This window comes from Oxyura jamaicensis, chromosome 3 (assembly GCF_011077185.1).
Source record: "Oxyura jamaicensis isolate SHBP4307 breed ruddy duck chromosome 3, BPBGC_Ojam_1.0, whole genome shotgun sequence".
NCBI classification, from domain to species: domain Eukaryota; kingdom Metazoa; phylum Chordata; class Aves; order Anseriformes; family Anatidae; genus Oxyura; species Oxyura jamaicensis.
In genome coordinates this window covers 58,632,729-58,656,739 of record NC_048895.1, presented here as the reverse complement: position 1 = coordinate 58,656,739, position 24,011 = coordinate 58,632,729, and the positions used below count along the sequence as shown (strand labels likewise).

Sequence of the window (24,011 nt, the reverse complement as noted above, 5' to 3'; positions counted from 1 at the left end):
TTAAATCTTCTTGTAACTGCTTTCCAGAATAACTGGGAAGAGAAAGGAGGTAGGTGGCTGGAAAGGGGAAGAAGAAGACCAGCTGTGAAGGGAAAGGTCTGGCCGGAGATCAGGAGAAGGAGCAGCTGATAGGAAGGGGAGGACTTGGGCTCTGGTCTGCTGCATTTGCACGAGCTGGCAAGAAAGTACTGCAGTTTGGCAAAGTGTTTGCTTTCAGCCTTGCTCATAAAAGGTGTTTTCTAGGTCGTAAGTCCATCAGAGTGCTTGCTATGGCTGTGGTAGAAAGGCATAACGGATAACATGTGTCCAGAAATTTTCCAGGGACAAACAGGGAATAACACACTGGTTGAGCAGACCTCTGAGGATAATTTAGTACTGGCTTGCCAATGAAAAACTGAAGAAAAAAATGTTTTAGGCTAGCTGGAAATATTGTTGATGCCCTTATAAAGACTGAGAAAATAAAAACAATTCTCATTCATGAAGTAGAAGTAAATATATATTCACGTTTGTGAATATAAAAATGTAAAACCAGGACAACGTTTCAATGTGACTAAATGAATTCATTATTTTCTTTCTATTTTAATACCCACATGTTATTTAAAATTCTCGTTTTATGTTCTTTCCTCTCTCCGGTTAAAGAAACCAAAGAAACTTTCAGCATATTTTTTTTTTCTGGAAACAGGGCTTTTGCTTTTATTCCTTATAGATGAGTCCTGCCATCCTCCAGGTCCTGCCAGCTTCAGGGAAGTGCTCGTGCTGCTCAGAGGTAGTCTAGGGAGAGGCCCAGGAGGAGAGAGGACTGATGAATTCTCAGCCTTTGATCATACGAGCAGCAGGGCACTCTGCCGAACTCTTCTGCTCTGGCTGCCGAGCTTAAAATGAGATGCCTCTCTCTGCAGGCACCTCTTGCTCCTACGTGGGCAGGGCAGCCAGGTTTTTTATGTAGCATTGTTCTTTCTTCTTATTGCTTGTCCTTCATCTGAAAGGACTAAGGCTGATCAGAATCTCTGCAAGAAAAGCAGTGATTCTGATTTGGGATTTCTCATTGTGTTCAGATTTTTCTGTACTTACTGTTTTCTGCCTGGGAAGCGGTAGTAGCTTAATTTTTCAGTCCAAAATGAAGTGAGATTTCTAGGCACAAGGCTACCATCTTTGTAGATGGCAAGTTCACTGTGCCTGGCTCACTTGGTGGCCTACAGGTAAATGAAGATGCTTGCTGTCAGAGCATACAGATGTGTTTTGCCAGAAAGTAAACAGGCTTCTATATTATTTGTTCATATATAACCATCTATCAAATCAATTTCTTCTGTGCATATCCTATAAGCACCAAAAAACATGGTGAGACACATCCTAATGAAATATGCATAAACGTCACTACTGCATTTTTTTTTAACAGTACCTAATACTTACAGTGAATTTTTGGCACATTGTTATATTTGTTTGGGGGCAATAACTGATAAGCAGCAACTGTATATTGAAAGCTGCTACAGTAAGGGAGGGATGAGGCAGAGAAAATTTTATGGTAGATATCCTCAGAAGTTATAAAGAAGTGGATCATAAATATTATTCCAGCTTCTCACCAGTTCAGACAAATGGAGTTTAAATAGTTCCCTATATCATGTGAAATACTATTCCAACTAACAGTACTGCCCTTGTTTTAAAGTACTAGAAAACACTGAAGCTCACTCTTAAATGGAGACTTAAAGTTTTCTTAAAAGATTTCAGGACATTGCAATTGGGTCTTGCACAGTATTACCTAGTTGTAACCTTTTGAACATGCTTACAGATTCCAACTAGTGGATTTTTCCCTACTTTGGCTAGCAAGGGTTAACACCGAATAGACCATATCTGTTTTTTTTTTTTTTTTTTTTTTTTTTCCTGGATTCCTGTAGCAAAATCGCTGTGTAATTTAATACACTGTTAAGTCTTTTTGGATAGGAAAACTTCCTGTGTTCTCAAGATGGGATCTTCTATAGCCATAATCAAAGCCAACTGGATAAATGTTAGCTTCTTGCTGTTTGAGCTAACGTCTGTGATGCCATCTAAACATTCCTCCAGTGCCTCCCTGTAATATATAGAAACTCGGTGGGCATTATTTCACCTTGTCAGTGCCACACTGTCAGGACCCACGAGTATTTTGCAGGATCCTATCTGGAAGAGATGCAAGGCTTTAGCATCCTATCTTTACTGGACCTATTACTGGACTTAACTTTCCTTGAGATGTAGTTGCACCCATAGCCTTTGGGACTGTAAGATAATTCCCGAATTCAAAACTTCATGTGAAATATCTCCTTGCCACCAAGATTATCTGCTATGTTCTGTGTTGGAGGGGAACCATAGCCACCTGACTAAGTGCCTGCAATGTGTGGAGACCTGCATGGCCAACCAGATAAGTTTGTATTGACAGTGTTGAGCCAGAAGCTTCGGGGGAAGCTAGGTAGCAGCTCCTCTCTCCAGTGAAACTGCAGCAGATGGTGCTCATTAGCCAGCACCACATGAAGACTCAGAGGAGGCTTTCAATTTTCCCATCTTGCCACAGTAAGGCAAGGGGACCACCTGATGGCCACAGCTATACCCCAGAAAAAAAAAAATAATAATAATAAATAAATAAAAGTAATAAGCTGAACGTGGCAGACCTGAGGTTCCACGTTCACAAGAGAGCTTATGAAGTATTCAGACTTCACAAATGTCTCCTAAATGAAAGGATACAAGCTTTGCACAGCCTTGCAAGCTTATAGGAAAATGGAGAAAGAGCTTTCTTTTCATGTAAGTCATTCCTTAAAATGGGAGCAGTGGAAAAAGAAAAGACAAAGTCTATTTTCCAGAAGGAGAAATGGTTTGGAATAGGCAAGTATGAAGTGCCATATAACAGCTGAATATAATGTATAAACTGTGTAATACTGACTCTAAACTAAAACTTCACAAATTTTGAGAAAATTTAACTCTGAACTTGGTAGATGTAACTTGTTACTGAAACTAATGCAGTTAAAATTAATGATGGCAGTTTATTGGCACTTTTGCATTTCTGTAAATTAAATGCACCTTTATGCATCACTTGACAAGAGTGGTTAATCTGAATATGTGCAGTGTAATTTAGAATTTGAACCACCTCTGCAGTGAAAACTAACTTGATCCAGTTTTCCTGTTAGCAAAGCATGGTTTGGATTTCAGAAATAAAGGGCATAGTAGTAAGGCAGCTGTAATTCAGCTCTCTGACTGAGAAAGTTGCTCAGTGAGTCATTGAACCAGATCCCTCCAGTGACTAATGTACATTGATTAAGAGAGATTTCATTATCCCATGATGAGTTGTGCTAGTAACTGCAATGGTACATTTCTTCATTGCATTAATTAAAAGTTTGAGGGAATTCCCTGTGATAAGCCTAGAGCTGTAGGTGGGCATGCAGCAATAACCAAGAAGACCTTGCCATGTTTTAGTTAGATTAGATGCTTTGTTTTACTGCCAAATTAAATTAAACAGAGTAACAAAATAGCAAGTTACATGGCAGACGAATAACTTTTCATTTATTAATTTGCTTGTATTCTTTATCAAAAGACAATGAAATTCTTAAGACATGCACAGTGATTCTCTGGTTTCTGTCTTATTCATACTAAGTTTTTCTGTGTATTAAATGGAGAAATATTAAAACTGTTTCTGCTCACATTTTTAACTTTTCCTGAAAAATTCTGCATTAGGGACACTTTGGTTTTGTCCCAGTATCAGTTATCCCTTTCATTATTCACTGTATATCTCCACAGTATCAAAGTGTCTGGCAGAGCTTACATCTGTGTATTTGATATAGGAGGGATTACAAGGAAAGGATGTAGTATGTGACCTGTGACCTACACGTTTTAAGCTTTGCTTAAAGTTAGTATAGATTGTATGTTTGTAGTAACAGATGATGATTAGTAGTGATAATAGGTACTATTAAGTCTGTCCTTGATTTGCAGACTGATTTAAGTCAAGCCAAATCCTCTGTTTTTCAGTTTGTTTGTGATGCCAGCATGTGATGACCTAGGTATTACAGAAGTGAAAAGTGTTGTCAGGGTTAGTAAGAAAATAAATGAACTCATGAAAAAGCCTCCATCTCAAAGAACCAAAGTCTGTGGACATTTGAATCTGTGGTTTCTGCTTGTCTACTGAAAGATCCATTTGCAAAATTTACATTCATTTTTGGTTTTGGATTTCGAACAACTCCAAGACTTTCAGGTAGGGCCCATCTCCAGGGAAAATAAAACTTAACCACAGCCACCAACCCAAAACTGAACCATCAAGTAACTCGAACCCAAATGAATGAGGTTAAAAAAAGTTTGGTTAACTGTCTTGTTTTGTTGCCTTTGGCTAGAAAAGGAAGTGGGAGTGAGAGATGCCTTTTTAGATATTTCTGACCCGGGTTAAATTAGGACACTAAAAGTCTTGTGAGGAAGTTTAAAGGACTGATTGGATTACTCAGATCCCAACCCAGCCTGTGGAGATGAGTCCAAAGTTCCAGATGGTTATTAAATTAGAAAGTGAGAGATCTCATGAGGTCTGCATCATTTCTACATAATACCTCCATTAGTTCCTTGTGGATAAGCACATCCAAAAGATACTCGTCAACATCCTGAAGGCACACAGGCCTCTTAATCTGGTTAGCTTGCGTCTGGTTTGAATGACAAGAATATTTCCAGAACTGAAGTCAGCCTATGGCCTTGCTTTCAGTTTCCTATTCAAGAAAGAGGAATTGAGTTTCTCTTAATAGTGTGGCAGCATGGAGATTGTTTACTCTTTTCTAGTAACACTTCACACTCAAAAATTCCTCATGTGTCTAGAAATCATCCCAATCTTTCCATGTCTTCCCCCCATCCTCCTTCAATCAAATTAAAAAGTTTTTTTTGTTTGTTTTTGTTTTTGATTTGGGGTGGATTCTTTAATCTTTGTCATTGGTTTTGTTTTTTTGTTTTTCAGAGTTCTTCTTGGCAAAATTTAATAAAAAGGTAGTCTGAAAAGTATGTTCTACTTTCTGACATTCATGTTCCTTGTTTAGCTTTTGCTTTTCATTTGTAGAATATGAAAGCCAGAATGTAAAACTGATTGACATATGTGTTTTCATGTGCTAACAAAATGCAGTAGTTGGGGTTATGAATGCTTCAGAAGAACTCATAAAAGCAAGCAGAACAACTACAACAAAAAAGGTGTGCTGCAAACACAAAGGCTTAGTGAACACTGGCATGATTATGCGGGTTTGTAACATTTTTAATACAGATTTAGGATTCAATTCAACCAAGAATGTCCCTTTAAAAATTTCCAAATGATGTGTGACCTGTTCTGCCACCCCACCTTCTTTTCCCTGATTAGCAAAGGGAAAGGGTGTACTGAAGATAACACTGAGGATACTTTCCAAATGACCAGAGGAAAAGAAAGAACAAGGAGAAGGGATCATTAAGATGATAAATGGAAGTTAGGTTTGCTGTTATTACAGGTTATGTTGCTTTTTCTCAAGGGGAGGGAAAGGAGAGGGGATGTACCATTTCCTGCTAGAGAAACTATAATCAGCTATAGAACATTTGCAGTTTTAGGAAAATAAAATAAAAAAAGGTTCCGACTGTACTCTTCTACAAAGATTGAAGTGGCAAAGTGGAGGTTCATATTGAAATGATAAAGACTTTGTGGTGAAACGGAACACAACATACCATTTCCTAAGTGCTTGTAGGAGGCTTAGTAAGAGATGCCAAAATGTTTGTTTGCATAAAGATGATTGATGACCCCAATAAAGGCTGTAAAATCTGAGAAGAAACATTCATCTTAAATTTGGATATAATCTATTCCTCTTCCTGTTGTTAAGACTAATATTCTGTTACTTAATTGGCCTCTGAAAGCCTGGCTTCTCCAGAAGTTGGTGTAATAGGATAATTTTTATAATATTTCTTAAGTTCTTTAGTCTTTTGCAAACACTCTCAAAAGCAATATGTTTTGAGGTGGAGGGAAGCTATATGACTAGTGTTTTTCAAGATGCCAGTAATTGTGCAGGAACTTTATGATTTGGAAATTGACCAGTTACAAGCCACCATTATCTGAAGCACAATGTTTGAAGAGGAGGAAACCCCATAGTGAGGTGACCTAGAAAATTGGTGTCCCAGAACCTCTCACATTTCATTAACCATGTTATCCAAAGAAGCATACAAGCACCTCTTCTGTAAACAGGGCACTTCACTGATTTTGTGCAATCGTGCAGGTAGTTGAAGAATGGAATCTTGACTCAGCTTGGAATTTTTTTTTTTTTCCTGCTGATTTTTTCGCTTTTCTCTGTGTTCAGAATCCCACTCTCTCACAGCCTCTTCCTAATTGAAAGACTATGTTTACCCATTTAAAGAGAAATAATACAATTGTAACCCATACAAACAATGGCAGCTAACAGAAAGCACTTGACCTCTAAAATTGAATTTTATCAAAAGTCAAGGAGCAGAGAACACAATTTGCTCATACTTCCTTATAAAAGTTTTGATACATCATGTTTTGTTTACTTACTACAAGGATAAAGAAGACATGAATTAAAAAATTTATTTTACTTGGTCATTACTCACCTACCTTTACATATGTTGTATATTAGTATAATTAACAATTATACTATAGCAGCAAAAAAGGCTTGGGCAGGATACTTTAAAAAAAAAAATAGAAAAGGACAAATAAGTCCTGCCCCCAAAATCTCATTGTTACTTAGACTCAATGACTTTGAAAATCTTTGCAATACTATGTGCATTGTTAGCTTCTGAGACATTTCACAGAGGACTTGGTATATCCTCCACTTTAGCTTTTTTCAATTTTTAAGTATGTTAGAGGAGCAGGTGCAAACACAATGTTTATAAAAACTTTTTGTATTCCTCTTTAGTTAGAGGAAGTCAGTTGTAAATTTAGAAATCCTAAAGTTTTCAGTACAACACTTCTTTATCCGTAGACATTATATAGTGCAAGGTGTTCATCTCTGTTGTCTTAGTTGCAGTGACCAATGTAAGTTCAGATGATGAAACTGGTACTGGTATAATCTTACCATTTTTAAATCAAACCTGTTTACCAGTTACTGACACAAGCCGTTTTTCTATCTCCAATGTTACACACTCATCTTTATAAGAAAAAATTAGTAACCACGTCATGCATTGGGTATGCCAAACAAGACTTGAGAAAAGGTGATCTAAATGCCTCGCGTGATTAGTCCGGAAAAACAATCAAAAAATGAAGGGACAAATACTAACAATTCCTCAAAAGTCAATTAAATGAATCTTGAGCTCTAAATATATGCATTCTAGTCAGCTGTCAAACCAGGAACCAGTGCAGAAAATTGCCTCTCCAATGCATAGGACCAGAGACAAATCCCTTTGCAGGGCCCTCTCTGTTTGCAGACATTCCTCCAGCTTTCTTCCAGATATTTCAGTACTTTTGCTGGCAATCCTACCTGATTCTTCAGGTGTGTGTGTGTGTGTATATATATATATATATATATATATATATATATATATGTATATATGTGAAGAACAGTGGATGAGTACTGTATGTCTTTACATCCTCAGAAGAAGGGTAGGGGATTGTAAATAATAAGAGTCAAAAGTAGATGTTTGAGGACCTGATTTGTATATATTGGTTTTATTTTGCATCCTTTTAGAAAGAAGAGGAAAAACATTTTCTGTTTCTGAATCAGTTGGGTTTTGAAAATTAATAAGCCTGTTGTTATCCACTCATACTGCTGAGTGACCTGCTTTTATTGTGCACTGAGGTGCAATAAAATAAAAAAGGAGATGCTGTGAAAGAAAACTTACAGGCATTATTTGAATGCGTAACCAAGTTTGTTTACTTGAAAAGAACAATAACACTGTAATGAATGTCTGGTGTAGAGTTAAGTACATCCTTGTCCAAATTTGATTTATGTGATCGTTTCTGGATGTTAACTCAACCATTGTTAACATAACCTCTGTAATTTTTATGTTCATGCTGCCTGTGGGCACATGCAGCACAGCGATGTGAAAGAAATATGAAAGAAAACTCATAGCAGTTCCTACTGCAGGAAACCTCTTTCCCTGAAATAACAGAGTTTGGAGTGCAGTGAGTCGTTGATTGTGTTAAGGCAAGCAGATCTATGTAACTGGAGGAGCTGTGTTAGGAAAGAGAAGGCAACCATTGATTCCAATAGCTTATTAACCTCTTGAAGTCTATATGCAATATCCAGAAATTGTCCATCATCTGGTAGCATGTACACATGATATGGATGTCAAGTGACCTAATGAAGAGTATGGCTACTCTTGCTGCTTGCTAAAACACATCAGGAGATGCACTGTGAGCACAGGCAAGCTGTGTTTTTGAAAGCAGATGTTAAGCTTTGTGACAAAAGCTTACATGGACACTTCTGTAAATGTATAGGTACATGTAGGTACACTCACTACAATGACTTTGTTCAGTATACAAAGATGGGATTCCCAAGTCACTATCCTAGGCAGTAACTCAACAGGATAAGAGAATGTGCATCTTTGAGAGAGATAATGTGATGCTTTTTTAGGTAAACTAAACATTCAGAAATTGCAACAATGATTAAAGATAAACACAATTCTCAAGGGAAGTTTTATGGGTATAAACAAAAGATGCTCTTGCTTGTCTTTCATGTTCATTTCAAAATTGCACATGATTACTAAATCCTTCCCATGTGAGCCTTGCAGCTTGTTTTCCTGAGCGAGTTAACATAGCATACGTTTTAGTACCCCTCGTTACACAATTGAAGTTGACTGGTATCTGTGAAGACATTTTTGATTTGTTTACTTATAATTCATTTTAATCTATTTAGAAATAGCTTTTAATAAACCCATAAGTTTCAAAGTCATTGCATGACTTTCATCAGGTGTAATCATCAAAAATTTATATTTACAATTTAAATTGAAATTCAGAATTGTCAATTAGGATGTGGTATGTTCAGAGTGTAACTGTTATTCACATAAACCTTTAACTTCATCTTAAGACTGCATCTCAATTTTTGTGTCAGCTGGTGGGTCCTGTACAATAGGAATCCCTCTTCACTACTGGGAGATTCTGTCCCAGATATTGAGCTGAAAGACAGAATTTCAGCATTCACTCTGAACTGCTTCGGTTTTTACTCTTGTGTTTTAACTATCCTTTTTCTCTCTGTTTCGTATCATTGTATTTTATTTTTTTGGTTTGTTTGATATTGATTTGGGGAGGGCTGATGAGATGGTAATGACTCAGTGTTGTGCTCGGAGAGGGGTAGAGTGTAAGGCCAATGTTATGCAAGGCCCCATCATAATGATGTTCGTTATTGAGGATGGTGTAGTAACAATAAAGGTCACAGCAATCATTTGACAAGTCCTATTACTCATAGACAAATCAATTATTGCTGGAATGACTATGGTTTGGCTGGAATGACCATGGACATGATTTTAACATGATAGCTCTTAAGCATGTGGATAGACTGCAATGCAGGATTTGGACCGTTCTGTCAAGAGCCCAATTTGAAAATACACTTCCTGTCATTCTCGATCAATAACATGAGTTCCCTCTCATAAGAATAGAAATACAGGACAACAGATTATTGTGGGGAACTTTTTTTGCATAACATTGTAATACAGTGCTCATCTGAAGCAGCAGGTCCTGTTTCAGAGGCGCTGTCTGCTGGTGGTCCATGGATTATATTTGAGATCTGTGACAAACTTATGGAGCAATATAACAAAGCAGCAGCAACAAATTTAACGGTTCAGTTCAGAAAGTGTGTTCATAATAAAAATTATTTATTTCAACCTGATGTGTTAGTGGTTTGGTAAGTATTATCTGCGCTACTGAAATAGCCTGGCAATCCACAGAATAAAATATGCACTTCTTCACGTGTACAGCTGTTTATTGGGACTCTGCCCAAACCTTCACCTCTAGATCATCCATAGGAACTCAACATCCGACTTTTAAAGGAAGTGCAAAGGAAAATAGGTGGTAATTTCAGTCATCTGTATTTAACTAAGAAAGAAGATGTAAACTTAGATAAAAATTAGTTGGAGCAACTACCTGTTTTTAATGCACAAAACAGAAGTTTTCCATACATTAAACTATAAACTCATTACCTGGAAGCAGTGATTGGTTTGGGGCAAAGATGGAATTAATAAAGTTGGGAAGTCAAGAAACAGCTGACACAAGTTTTAAAAGGGAATTAATTTTAAGAGTGTTTTGGTATTCGGGAATTAAACTGAATGCCAGCAACTTCTTAGAAGTTCATTTCTAAGTGAAAGGAAATGCAAAAAAAAAAAAAAAAGTCTAACAGTTCTTCCACGTGTCACTGTGTAACTAGGCACCTATGTTAGTCACCCTTTCAATAAGTCATGAATTTGTTCCAGTGTTTAAACTGTGAGAGAGAGTTAAGGCAGGTACTGGCACATGATTAGTGAAAATCTAACCTTCTGGCTGTTACAGTAGTGACATTGTTACTGTCTGCATTCTTGGTTTTTCAAATTGTAATAAAATTATTGTGTGCTTTTGTGTTACAAACACAATGGGGACCCACAAGAAGTCTGCAACAGGCCTAGGAAAATACTTTAGTTATTGTTACTCAGTTCTGTAAGTACATTTTTGGTGGTTGTTACTGACTTTCTGTCACTCAATAACTGTGATGTTTGATAGCTGTTGTATTACATACAGAAGAAACTTGCTACAGAAAGTGCTCACATCTGCTCCTGGAGAAATCAAACACTGAACCATCTAAGGTTCAAAAAAACTAATGACTTCTCTGGAGGAAAAAAACAAACAAACAAACAAAAAAAACTATCAGAATAGTAAAACTCATAAAAACAGCATACAGAATCATATTTTAATTTCATAGCAGAAAAAATGTTTAGCATTTATATATAAAATGAAATAGCAGAATAGAGAGAGACATCTTCAATTCACGGGTGTATTTTTTCTTGAGCTCTTATTTAAACCTGAAATCCAGTGAATTACTTTGTGGCATCTCATCTTAAGCGATCATTATTGTTCTCTGAAAGGAGTGCTTAGCCTTCAGTTTCTTACGATGTTCCTCTCATCAACAAAACTGTTGAATCTTAATAGCCTTTAGCAATTGTCCTCTCTTTTTCCAAAACTTATACCAGACTACAAAATGAAAACACTGCAGCTCTATGTGAGGTTCTGTTAAAAGTTCAGGTGAAATAACCTAAGTCACTATCAGCTTTAGGAAGCCTGCATATTGTTCTTACTAACAATAAAGTAATTTAATTACTCTAATCACAGATTTAATCACTGTGGAAAAACTACCTTGGTTTTTGTGGCACATTTAGCCAGATATGAAAATTTCCTAATACAGCATTAGGGAATTAAAATTATCCTGATACCAAGTGAGAACAATGTATTCTTTTGTGTAAACAAAAAATGAAGGAATTGTCTGTATATGCTTCCTTTCCTAAGTGGAGGACTTATTTTTTTTTTCATTTATAATTTGCTTTACTATGTAGGAACGATAATACAACGGGATTAATAACCTATTATCTCTTCTTTTTCTCTTTTCTGTCTTCTTCAAAAACTGGTTCGTGCATTTGTGCTTTCAGACTGTATTTTGGCATCACTTCTTTGTTTTTTATGAATTTAACATCAGAGTAGGAAACTACCCTGTGTAAGAAGTGCTCTTAACTTCTTACAAGCTCTGTCTGTAGAGAGAAGCCTCCTGCCTGCACGCCTGCAAGAAAGAGAATCATTTTATTACAGATCATAAAAAAGTATTTCTATTTGTTCACCAGCAACCACTCATGGTGCTGTGTCAGTGGCTCAGATGCCTGCCCTTTGTCTCATTTGCTATCCGTAGCTTCATATTAATTCCCTCATTACGTGCTGTAAGAGACCACTCAGAAAGATATGTTCAAGCAGCTACTTCATCCCATTAACCTCCCTCTCACTGTACCTTGGTTTTAGCATATGCGAATTCCGTAAGATTTGAAATAAAAAGTACTTACTGTTTGCAGTCCTCCTGCTGTGTGTCCATTAAGGTTCAAGTTGATGGTGTTGTATGCTGGTGCCATGCAATTGTGATGTATTCTCACGACCCTCCTGTGAGGTAGCAAGGTAATGCTATTTTCAGTTTTATAGATACAGAACAGAGGCACAGAAAAGTGAGAGTAGGTTTCCATTCCTGACTCTGCCTTGTCACTTATGCTTCCTCTCGACATCTACGGTTAGGTGATATATTACATAATAATGATATATTACACCCCTGGTGATTTAGCCTGGATCACATTAAAGCCTGTGGCAGGCAGTCTCTTGAGCTCAGTCAGACCTTCTAAGTCCTACATTAGTGCTCTGTCTACTGGGACACATTTTCTTTCTGAGCTAAACAAATATACTGTGCTGAAGTATAGGAATTTGAATACTGCCCCTTCATAAGGATTGGCAAGAAACATGAACTTGATGACTTCTGTTATCATTATCACAGCCTTTTTGCTATTCCTCTTTATTTAAATAATTGAGACTGTCATCCTTGATCTTCGGTTTCATGGTTTCTGTACTGATTCTTTTTCACAGATACAACACTCTCAGGGGAAATTGGCACCAAGAAAAAGGTGAAAAGACTGTTAAGTTTTCAGAGGTACTTCCATGCATCCCGGTTACTGCGTGGAATTGTACCACAAGCTTCTCTGTACCTGCTGGATGAGGACTACCTTGGGCAAGCAAGGGTAAGAAAGGTTTCCATATCTCCATGTATTTTAATAATATTCCAGAGTGTCAGTTTTGTTTCAGTGTTTAGGTACACAAGTGTATGGTTGATGTTTCTTAAATGACCCATGCTACTTTCCTGTCTTACAGAAAATATACTGTCCATTCCTTTCCTCTTTTATATTTACAGCTTTAAAGACTTAAGACAACAAGAAAATGTCTGAATTTGTTCAGCATTTTCAGGTTCTCTTAACTGAAATTATAATCTGGATTTATTAAATGATAAAGTATCCCTGACTGAGTAACTGATTTAAATACATACAACATCAACACAAGATTTAATTTATCCACTCGGAAAAATAAAAAGGAAAAGAAAAAAAAGAAAAAAAAGGCCCCTGTCTCACAGCAGGTACAGAGCAGCTGTTAGGCAACCCACAAGAAACTCCATAATGGCAAAGGCTAAGAAACAAGGAACAATCATGGCATGGAACTTCATGATAGACATAATATTGTAATTTGGCAGCTCTTATGATTCCTGTTAATGACATTGCTAACAAAACTGATGGCACTGGGATTATGTGCCTAGAAAATTTTTAGTCTCTGCAGGAAAAGATTATGTATGAGGTGTTAGGAAATAATTAAGAATCCAGAACTGGTTTGAATATAGACTAAGCAATTGGAGGGAACACCCATTTGCCATTCATATATGTATAGGTCATACAGTTAGTTCAGTCTCAATCTCTTTGCTGAACTGATGCAACTGTAAAAATGCTACGTATGGTAGCAATGATGGATCCTTCTGCATGGCTGAGTGTGTTTCACAGAAGCACTCTAAGTTCATAGAAACTGTACTTGTGTATCTGTTTATCAAAATGTAATTCATATTCTCCATGAGATCTAAGATTGTATTTTATTGTAATAAAATTCTAAGAGAGTTTGTAATGAATTGATTTGGGGACATGAAAGAACATTAAAGATGTTGTGCAGTAAAAGCAATTATTTTCATAATATTTTATGTTATTCCATGTTTTGAGCTCCATTTGAGGCCTTTTTAAGTGTCAAGTTCGAAACCTCCTCAGTTAAATGTGTAAGTGATACTTCTATGCAGTGTAACTAAATTTGGTTCCTGGCTTCTGATATTTCAAATACATGTCTATACCTTTCCTGAACAAAGCTTTAAAGTTGCAGGAACCAATCCTGTGATTAATGTGGGATAATAATTTAAATCTGCTTTAAAGTTTGATATGTCCATCATTTGCCTCTTTGAATTTGTTTTTCTAGCATATGCTATCCAAAGTGGGAATGTGGGATTTTGACATTTTCTTGTTTGACCGCTTGACAAATGGTAAGTAATTTCAAAAGAAATGTGTATATATATTTAAGAGCTTTTTATATATGACTATACTAAAAATTCCTAAGTAACATTTTGCTAAACTTTTCAGGTTTAGATTATTGAAGAAAAATGGATGCAATTAACTCCTTTTAAAATCATACCCTTGAACATTTAAAGCTTTACCCTTGAACATTTAAAGCTTTTCCCAGAATATTCACAACTATAGAATAATGCTTAAAGTGTATTTTTTGTATTAATCTAATCTCTTACATTTATTATGATCACCTTTTGCTTTTTTATTATGAATTGATTATTAGTTTCAAGGAAGTATTTCAGTTCCCTTTGTGGGAAACTCCAAGGCTACTTTAAAATAGACCTATAAGATACATTGGTTGGTATGTTGATAATCAGTCCATTTATTTGAATATAAAATATCTTTAACCAAACATATCCTTGCTTTGTGTCAACCTTCTGGATAGAAAAATAGTAAAAGTCATTAAGACACTAAAACTTTGTGAAACTTTTTATCTAAATATATGCCTATAACAGCACATCCTCACTGATGTCTACACAGTGCCTCTTAGTCAGGTAGCTGCTGAAGAGGTGACAATCACAACTCTGGCCTTTCTTAATTGCTTAAAGAAATTTGGTTCCCCCCAATTCAAGTAGATTCAGCTGCAGCAGGTGATGTAGGAGGAGGTGGTTTAGAGGTTAATTTAGCTCAGTGACTGGCAGGGAAGAGTGGAAAGGACAGCAAATAGCAAGGGAGGCAAAAACATAATTCTTCTAAATTACCTTTTTATGCCCCTGGTCAGTAGCCAAGGCCAAGTAAGTTTCCATGTCCTCTGCATACATATGTTTTCTTTCCCGAGTTATATTAAATGAGAAAAGACTCTCTTCAGACATTGTTTACACTTTGTATGGGTTGGTTGTTTTTTTTTTTCTGAACTTTTCTGGAAACATTGGTACTGAATTATGCAATGCAAACTTTTCTAAACACTGTGTGTATGTCTAGTATATATAGTTTATATATACTATATACATAAGTATATATATATAATGTAGTTTATATATAATTGATAAGCTCAATTTTGTCAATGTTACTGGTATCGAATTCAAGTAAGACCAAAATTACAGTGGGACTTGAGACTGTAAATGCAGTAACTCATTTTTTCCTGTCTGCATCATCGTGGTGAGATGCAACTGTAGGTGAGTAAGGTATGTAGATTGTGTACATGTTTGTACAGTCATTTATAAAGCAAAAAACTTTAATTACAAACTGCAGAATTCTCATTAACTAATTAATTAGTACAATATGGCAAGCAGATGTGGCTGAAGAGCCCTTCACTCTTTCTTTCATTTCTGGAGGTAACCTGGATTATGAAGATGATGTGGTTCCCAACCAATCTTGTCAAATTTTTTCCAGTTGAGACTACGTCAATTGGCCTTCTGTGTTGTGCTGAAATAGCAAACGTGACTTTATGGCAACTAGACACCAGAATGGCACTGACACAGCCATGCCTTCAAGTCCTGATTGTATAAGTAATTTATATAAACTACTTCTGAGTATATGAGTATCATCTACTCAGATATGATAAGAGCTAAGGTGATAGGAGCTGACTAATAGTTAGGAAACTACCAAAATTTTTAGTCTTGCGTGGTTGGTAACTACGTGTTAAAGGAATCTGAGAGTTGTTCCTCTCTGCTTTTAGGAAACAGTCTCGTAACACTGCTCTGTCACCTCTTCAACGTGCATGGACTTATTCACCATTTCCAGCTAGATATGGTTACATTACATAGGTTTCTAGGTAAGTGGTCACCTCCAAATTGTTGTTAAATGCAGATTACAGCTTAAGTAGGGCCCCAAAAAAGGTCTTGTCTTGTTCTGCCTATCTATGTACAATCACGATGTTGTTACAATTACTTCAGTAAAACATTCCTGTGATATATGTTGGCGTACAAATTACAGGAACTTGGACGCTCGGTTCAGTACCTGTTAAGTCAGTGGAGGAAATTAAAAGACTTTGTATTGGACTTAAACATCCCAGTACTACATTTTCACTGATGATTTAAAAAAAAATGTATGTCGTGCAGAGATGTGGCAGGCAGAGGAGGCCCACACAGGCAGACACACATTGCAGAACCTACCCGTGCACAATACAATTGTGGTACAGAAACATTATTTTAGTGACTAATAGACCACTGAGACCCAGGCAGTTAAAAGCTTATGTGCAAAATTTAACAAATTATATCAAGCTGTCTACACTGAACAGTGTTGATGAAAGCCCCTGCTGCTGTTACTGCCAACAGAAATATTAGCCCCATGCTGTCAGCAAACCAAAAGAAGAAATTGGCCAAAATCAATTGCTTTCTGCATCATGTTTTGAATGCAGCTGAATGCCATTTTGTTTGACTGTCAGACAGCATTTCAAAGGCAGGATCTCTTCTTTACTAACACACAACTGTTATTTCTGGAAGGCTTTCCTCCAGTGTCGAGAGAGACGACTTCTCCCTGCCTTTGCTAGCTCTTGTGTCCTATCACGAAGTGGATGTTCAGATAATTAGAGCCAGAATTACTTAGGGTTTAAAGGGTTACTGACTATAACTTCAAATGAGCTGAAAACAAACTGAAGGCTAGGACTCCTCTGGCATGGCCCATGCTGGAGGTGAGCACCGTGGTAATTTTGCCCATTGCCTTTCTGTCTCATCAATTTGATGGTATCAAGGACAGGATTTTGAGCATGGCCACACGCAGCTTCCACCATTCAAGTTGTGTTGCCCCAAGATCCCCTGACAGTGTGGGCACTGCTGCAAGGAGCAGATGAGCTTGAAGCACAAACCTCGGTGGTTTTCTGTGTTAGTGCAAGATGAGAGTTAACAGAGTGGCACTCAGTCTTCAGATGGTACAATTAAAGCTCCACAAACTGATATGCAAGAAGGACTGGTATTTTAAAATGGAAGCATCATGTGGTTGTCACAGAACATTTTGATTCAAATAACTAAATGCCCTATCTTTTGATTTTCTGTGGGAACGCCTTGAACTGTAGTCCTTGAACAGCAAATGGTGCCAGGATGTCAGGGCCTCTCCCCCTAATGCTGTAAAATAGGCAGTACTGCCGTAATGACATATTACTCCCCTCTGACAGCAGCCTAAATAATTACACTCCGTTGTGGATAAATTTGCTTTTCTTCCTTATTTATTTTACTCCTGAATGAGAGCCTTCACTAAGGCAAGAAAGAGTTGATTTATGAACTAGACCCAGTGCATCCCCATGGGCCTCACAAATCCTTTCATGCATTTTTTTTTCTGAAGGTATCCCAATAAGAGCACCAGTCTAAGTAAGCTACAGGTATTTGAAGAAACCCCATAGGCAGCTGACTGCAAAACTCCAAATTGTATTTTAAGTCCAGTTGCCAGTTGTGGCCATGGAATTCAGAGACAAAAGGGTCTTTGTTTTCTGTTTTGGTTCCCAGTTATGGTTCAAGAAGATTACCACAGCCAAAACCCATACCACAATGCTGTCCATGCTGCTGACGTCACACAAGCTATGCACTGCTATCTAAGGGAGCCCAAGGTAATGACAGCCTTTCACGCTGATGTTGCTTTCAGATAATTCTCAAATTGCTTTCTCAGGATTAAAAACCAAGCAAATGTCAAAAACAACAACAGAAAACTATTTTTAGATAGCAGAAAATGACTGTGTACTTGAAGTCACCAACAAGTCAGTAGCAAAGTCAGCTACAGCTTCCAGACACTCCAAGCAAGCTACTGAAATCATGTCCCATCATGCAGATGATGTATCCGAGCTCTGTTATATGAGCTCTGGCAAGTTTTGCTGTGGTAGGGTGCACCAGCCCTCCACCTGGGGTAGCAGTCCTCCCAGAAATGCCAGTAGAAGGCAATGCCTGCCCATGCGTCAGTCACTTCAGGACATAAGCCCCTCGCATCAGTATTTCAAAGTACTGAATATGGCAGTGGAACACCAAAAATGGGCACGCAGTACCTTTGACTGGTTCTGATGCAAGAGTATCCTCTGCACAAGCTTCTGAATGATAAGCTGTATAACAGAAAAAAATCTGGGCAGGTTTTCAAATTTGTATGCAAATAAAATACCAGCATTTGAACTGAGATGTTCAACAGCCAAGTTTGAAATTTCAAAAGTTTGTAAACTCTGCATTTTAAAGATGCAGTACTAGAAAATGAAACATGATGTGTTGTTGATGTTCCTAAATATTGAGGCAGAGCCCTTATCATGGATGTTAACATACACCGACCTGCTTGTACACTTACTTAACTTTTTTTTAAACTGAGTCTTTTAGCCTAAGCTCAAAGACTCATATAACAAGCAATATGTTGTCCTAAAAATAAAAAGATAAGCAATACAAGCTGTTGTAACATATGAATGTAGTCTGACATGCTTTATAGATATTTTTTTCAATAATGGCCTCAAAAAGGTTGAGCACAATTAATTTTGGTTTTGACATCTGTGTAGTCCTACAAAACTGAGCAGTGCCATGAGGTCAGCTGGTTTGTTTATCTGCCAAAGGGGGTGGGGGGGCAGGGGGGAGTGTTTACTGTTTGTGTTCTTGTTGTGATTAATGTGTGATTCAGCTTGCCAACTTCCTCACCCCATCGGACATCATGCTTGGACTGCTAGCTGCTGCAGCTCATGATGTGGATCATCCAGGGGTCAACCAGCCCTTTTTGATCAAAACTAAACACCACCTTGCCAGCCTGTACCAGGTAAAAACACTCTTCAGACTGGTAATATGTAAAATAATGTCAAGGAGGGTCTAAGCAACTTGCAGTGAGCTTTCACAATAATGTATGACCTACGTTGTAAGTCTGAGCAATTTCAGCTATGCTTCTCACTGGGCATCTTTTCTTATAGCAAAGCTGATGGACATAGAAAGAAGGTAGAAACATGCAATTTCGTTGAGGACATTTAACCCAAATCAGTTGTTTTGGTTATTTCTATTGTAGATTATCTGGGTTAAGGAGCTCTGGGTAGGAGATTTAAAATCAGAGAGACGATTTGTATTTCATTTTCCTTCAGCAAGCAAGTAAACAACAAGTATGTCTTGAATTGGCATTATGTTAAAAGAAACTTCAGCTTCACGTGGCTCTAGGAAAATTGAACATTTCATGAATGTTGCAATTAAAAAAAAATAGAAGATTGAGGGGGGAAAAAAGGAAAAGTTGTAGATATTTACACAAACATGCCTAGAGATATAAAGAAAAAAATTAAAAGCAGCCACCATAGGTCATGCCACATGCTGTTCAGACCAGTATCCTGTTTCTAAGAGCAGACAGTAAAGGATCTCAGAGAGAAATACAAGCCTGGGATAAGTATAGTGTCCTTCACCTGGTATATATCCTCTTGTTCAAATAACTATCAGTGAATCCATTTTCGACTGATTTTTGTGGTCCTTTCTGAACGTATTTCTAGCTTTGGTCCATGGCAACTACTGCAGCTCTGGATTTTATCTAAAATTATCATCTATGTGCAATCAAGCTATCTTTGCATGCATGTGTACTTTACATGCATCGTATATGCACATCTCTATTCTTTACATTTATATATACATATTGGGCAATGCCATAAATCAATTTGGTTGCACTAACTGTAATTCATAGTTAATAAATGGAGATTGTAGTGATTTCTATCCTTGGAAGAATCAGCTTCAGCCTTTTTAAAAAGGTATAAGAATCAGAATATCCTCAGTTAAAAATAAATCTAACTGAGGAAGACTCACTAATAGCTGGGTGCCTTTCTATACATATTTAGTAAATGAAGAGTTTGCTGTGATTTGCTAAGTACTTGTAAGGAGGTTCTGTCTTGTTTTGCCCTGCTCAAGCAACATTGGGGTTTAACATAAGAAGCTGGATACCTAAGGGTTCGATTGTCCTTCAGCCTTGGGAACAAGGCTGGGCCATGGGAGCCCCATCCAGGACATAGTGATGCTCAAAGACTCCAATCCTTGTGACTGGCCTAGTCACAGATTAGAGATCTTGTAATAGTCAAAGAAAAAAAAAAAAAAAAGATTTTTTTTTTCTTTCCCAGTCCTGAAGATTGTGTTTACAGCAATCCTCTAGTTTTAGGGTTCAATCCTCTGATGTGACAGAGACCCCCTAGGATTCAGTCTTTAAAATAAATCTGTGTACCTAGGTTTTTTTTCAAAAAATAAAAAGTGGTAAAGCAAGCTCTCTGGAGATCAGAGTTGAAAACACCAGTTTGTAAGCCATCACATAGATTTTTTTCCTTGCATCGTTTATCTCCTACCCCCCAGCCTAAGCCATCAGATAACTAATGGCAATTAAACTTAATAAGGCAGTAGAGTGTTCCTGGGTGGAATAGCTGACTACTAATTGTTGGCAACAGCTTCAGGGATTCTGGCTGCTTGCATTTAGCAGGGGAGTCATATGACTTCATGCTCAGTTGTCACTTGTTAACTTGACCTTTCCTTTTCCCTGCTCCATGTACTTTAAACATGAGATACCATACACTGTAGCAGCTTCGATTTAAGTTCTCATATAGCAGCAGGCAAAGATCAGAAATTTACAGGAGGGGAAATATTCTGGAATGGATACTCTTGTTGTTTGTTTGTTTTTTCTTTGCATAACTACTAGTTGGATGCAAGGAAGTTCTTGGATACCCACATACTCGGTCCTGTTCTGGTTGGCTTTCAGTGTGGCCAAATGTTAGGCAAGCAGGCTTTCCATACGGAGCTTGGGAGAGCTCTAGGCCAGCACCCTAAGTGTAAGACAGCCCAGAGGCTGGCAGTCTCTCAAGCTCAGCTGTGAGCCAGTCAGAGAGAAAACTGAAAAAGAGCCTCTTGCCATGGAGGTAAAGCATTTGTTTGACAAAGATGGGCAATGCTCCAAAGTGGGAATTACGTGTGTGCAGGGACCAGCAAGCAACAGCATGCTCCTTCCTTCCCAGGGGAGCAGGGTTGAGATGGTAGACACTGGCAGATCCTCCTCTTCGTGAGTACAGCAGAATCTTAGGGTTCCAGACCACTTGTGGGGAAAAGGGAGATGGCAAAGCAGATACAAATTTGGACTGGAAAATGAGTTTCCTGGTTTGCAGGGAAGTTGACTGAATGATAAGGTGCCAGTCAATTGTAAACTCTTAAACCATGCTGTCTTCTGAAACACAGAAGGGAAGAATGTATCTGAAATGCCACATAGTGGTAGAAGACAAATGAAGACAACCCAGTGGGAATTGTTGAGCTCGATCCCACTGCAGTTCTGGAAGGGACGTGGGGGTGTGGGATGCTCTGCAGGGGACCTCAGCTGGGAGGAGGTTTCAGGGGCTGGGTGCATCAGATGGGAGCTGCAGGAACTGTGAGTGCAGTCACTGTCTGCAGCAGGCATCAGCCTTCCCAAAGGTGACAGCCAGGCAGGGTTTCTTCTTTACCTTAGGGTAGGAAGATGGCAGCCCATGAACCTGGAGCTACCACTGGTACCAGGATTCAGCTCTGAGATTAGGGAGGTGAAAGAAGAAAAAAAATATTGTGTCCTACTATAGTCCCTTGTTTTTCTTGGTCAGGGCACAGGGTTGCAAAAGTCCATCCTGATGTATTTAGGCAAAACGAGAAGGATAAGGTTTTATCCATAAACACCAGTGATAGGACCCATGGGAACGGGGTGAAGCTGAGGCAGGGGAAGTTCAGACTAGATATCAGGAGGAGATTTTTCACTGAGAGGGTGGTTGCGCACTGGAACAGGCTCCCCAGTGAAGTAGTCACTGCACCAAGCCTGTATGAATTTAAGCAACGTTTGGACTGTGCACTAAGTCACATGGTCTAAACTTTTGGGTAGACCTGTGCGGTGCAAGGAGTTGGACTTGATGATCTTTATCGGTCCCTTCCAACTCGGAATATTCTATGATTCTATTTAAGTTGGCTGTTGAACAGAGTTGCTGTCAAAAGTAATTTAGACATTGCCTTGCTTGTTCTGATGGTTGGAAAGTTGTTTGTTTTTGTTTCTTGTATCAGTAATTTCTATTAGGGAAGCAACATGTGAATTCAAAACGCAGCAGAGCATACTGCAGAAAATACTGTAATGGCAAATCAATCAAATCTGTGCTCTCACCCTTGCATTAATTATGAGCACTAAATTTCAAGAAAATTTTGGGAAGATGGTCAAAATGCAAACAGGATCTTGGTTACTGGCAGTCTTTTGTGTTTCAGTGGTCATTCCATTCAGTAGGATAATAAAGAAGGAAATGGAAGCCTTAAGGAGAACACAATGCTGAGCCCTTCTTGGAGCAGTGGAGCTGTGCATCACATCCACCAGGAAAGGCAGCACTACTGCAGCTACAGCTCAGAGTTGTGTGACTGTGCAGAAAGGAGCCAAAGCCAAAGTTGCCAGAGAGAGGGATTCTGATGCTAGTTTCTTAGTGGGCAGCAGCAGTGTGGAGTCCTCATTCTGCTGCCTGCCCAAAAGTTTGTGTTGTGTTGTTTCTGTTTGCTTGAATCCAGTGGTGATCTACTGAAAAAGCCACAAATAGTGCCCAAAAGACACTGTATTTCCCCCAAGAGTATCCCCATTGCTGGGTGACTGTCATCTCATTTGTACTGTGTGCTTTTTGTGTGTTCAGGGACTGAGTAGTTCACTGGAGGGTCTTTTGTTGGGCTGTGCCTCAGCAGCAAACAGGTTTGAGTTGTAAAAATTGTGCTAGAGGTTTCTGAAAAAGTTACATTGTTGAACTGTTCAGTGGTAGAAAACATTCTGTGGAGTAAATGGCTGATGATTGATAAGAGCATTGTGTGTTAGGACAGTAATATGAAATCAGCAGACACAAGATACCCAATTTGTTATAATTTACAGACGACCTATAAAGCTGTGTTTCTGTTCCCTGGGATTATTGTTTTTCCTGTCTAACTTTGTTTCCACTTAGTTGGAAGCAAACAAACAAGGACTCAAAATCTGTTGCAGACTCTGTTGCTGAAGCCTGCAGATGCGTAGTGATGCTGGTATCTTGTTTTCACTGAGCAGCTGCCAGGAGCTTCCAGTTCCCTGACTTCAGGGGAAGTTTGGCAGTTCAGTTTTCTTTTTCTTGTCTGCTCTGCATTCAGACTGTAGAAACTGAAAAGTCAGCTTGGGATCAGTACAAGGTAAACCATAAGCCAGACAAGATATTGCAATCATGATTTAATTAATTTGTTAATAAATCTGTTAGAATGTAAGCTACCTTGCACTCACATGTGATTAACTCCTCTGTTCACAGCAGGACTCAAAAAATGCAGAGTAGGACTCTAGGGATGACCTTAGCTAGGAAACCTAGAAGCACAAGGTCCTTAACTCTAGAAATCCAGAGGACTTCCTCATAGCCAAATGTGGCCAAAAAGCACACATTTTAGGCTCAATCTCTTTCATTTTGTTACAGCAAACAATTTCCAACCAGCTCTAGGCATCAAGTGATATGACAAATGTGTATCTGTGCAGTGTGCACTTACCTAATCCTTTAATGTATTCCTTTTATTTATCCCAGAACGTTTCAGTGTTAGAAAATCATCACTGGAGATCTACGATAGGCATGCTTCGAGAATCACGGCTCCTCGCCCACCTGCCCAAGGAGGTGACGTAAGTGTCAGCTGGAGGAAATGCATCACTGAAAAACTAATCTTTGGTTTCCTTCACTCTTCTTGAAAGGACACAGGCAGAGAAGTCATACTTCAGAGTAGGCTGAATGTCCTGCTCTCTCTTGGTGCCAGTATGAAATCATGAGACAAAGTTATACTGCAGAAGTATTTTCTAAGAATTTGCCTCTTCTGCAGCACGAGGATGGACAGTCAGTGGAAACATTGGGCATCCCAGCCAGAACAGACCTTTTAAGATCCATTGTTGGCATTTTTCTTTTACACAGCACCAACCAGACATGGAAAGATTTAATGACTAAAAAGCATGTAGCAGAACAATTGAGGAGTTGGTCAAGTAGCTTAGAGGTTGCTAAGGAATCCCAGACGTTGCAGAGGAGGTGTGGTTCGGTTTCACCTTCTCTGGGTGAAGTGAGG

At 38.3% G+C, this 24,011-nt stretch overlaps 1 protein-coding gene and 1 long non-coding RNA gene across 3 annotated transcripts in view; one reads left to right on the top strand and one right to left on the bottom strand.

The window, feature by feature from the left end:
- PDE7B (phosphodiesterase 7B) overlaps window positions 1-24,011 on the top strand; it is a 178,184-nt gene that overhangs the window by 141,163 nt on the left and 13,010 nt on the right. For both annotated transcript variants that reach the window (XM_035319974.1, XM_035319973.1), the window contains 6 exons: window positions 12,524-12,675; window positions 13,937-14,000; window positions 15,701-15,796; window positions 17,463-17,563; window positions 18,601-18,732; window positions 23,489-23,580. In XM_035319974.1, the coding sequence (XP_035175865.1) occupies window positions 12,524-12,675; window positions 13,937-14,000; window positions 15,701-15,796; window positions 17,463-17,563; window positions 18,601-18,732; window positions 23,489-23,580 (637 nt within the window). The remainder of the gene's footprint in view (window positions 1-12,523; window positions 12,676-13,936; window positions 14,001-15,700; window positions 15,797-17,462; window positions 17,564-18,600; window positions 18,733-23,488; window positions 23,581-24,011) is intronic.
- LOC118163422 overlaps window positions 1-24,011 on the bottom strand; it is a 37,966-nt gene that overhangs the window by 7,747 nt on the left and 6,208 nt on the right. The window lies entirely within an intron of this gene.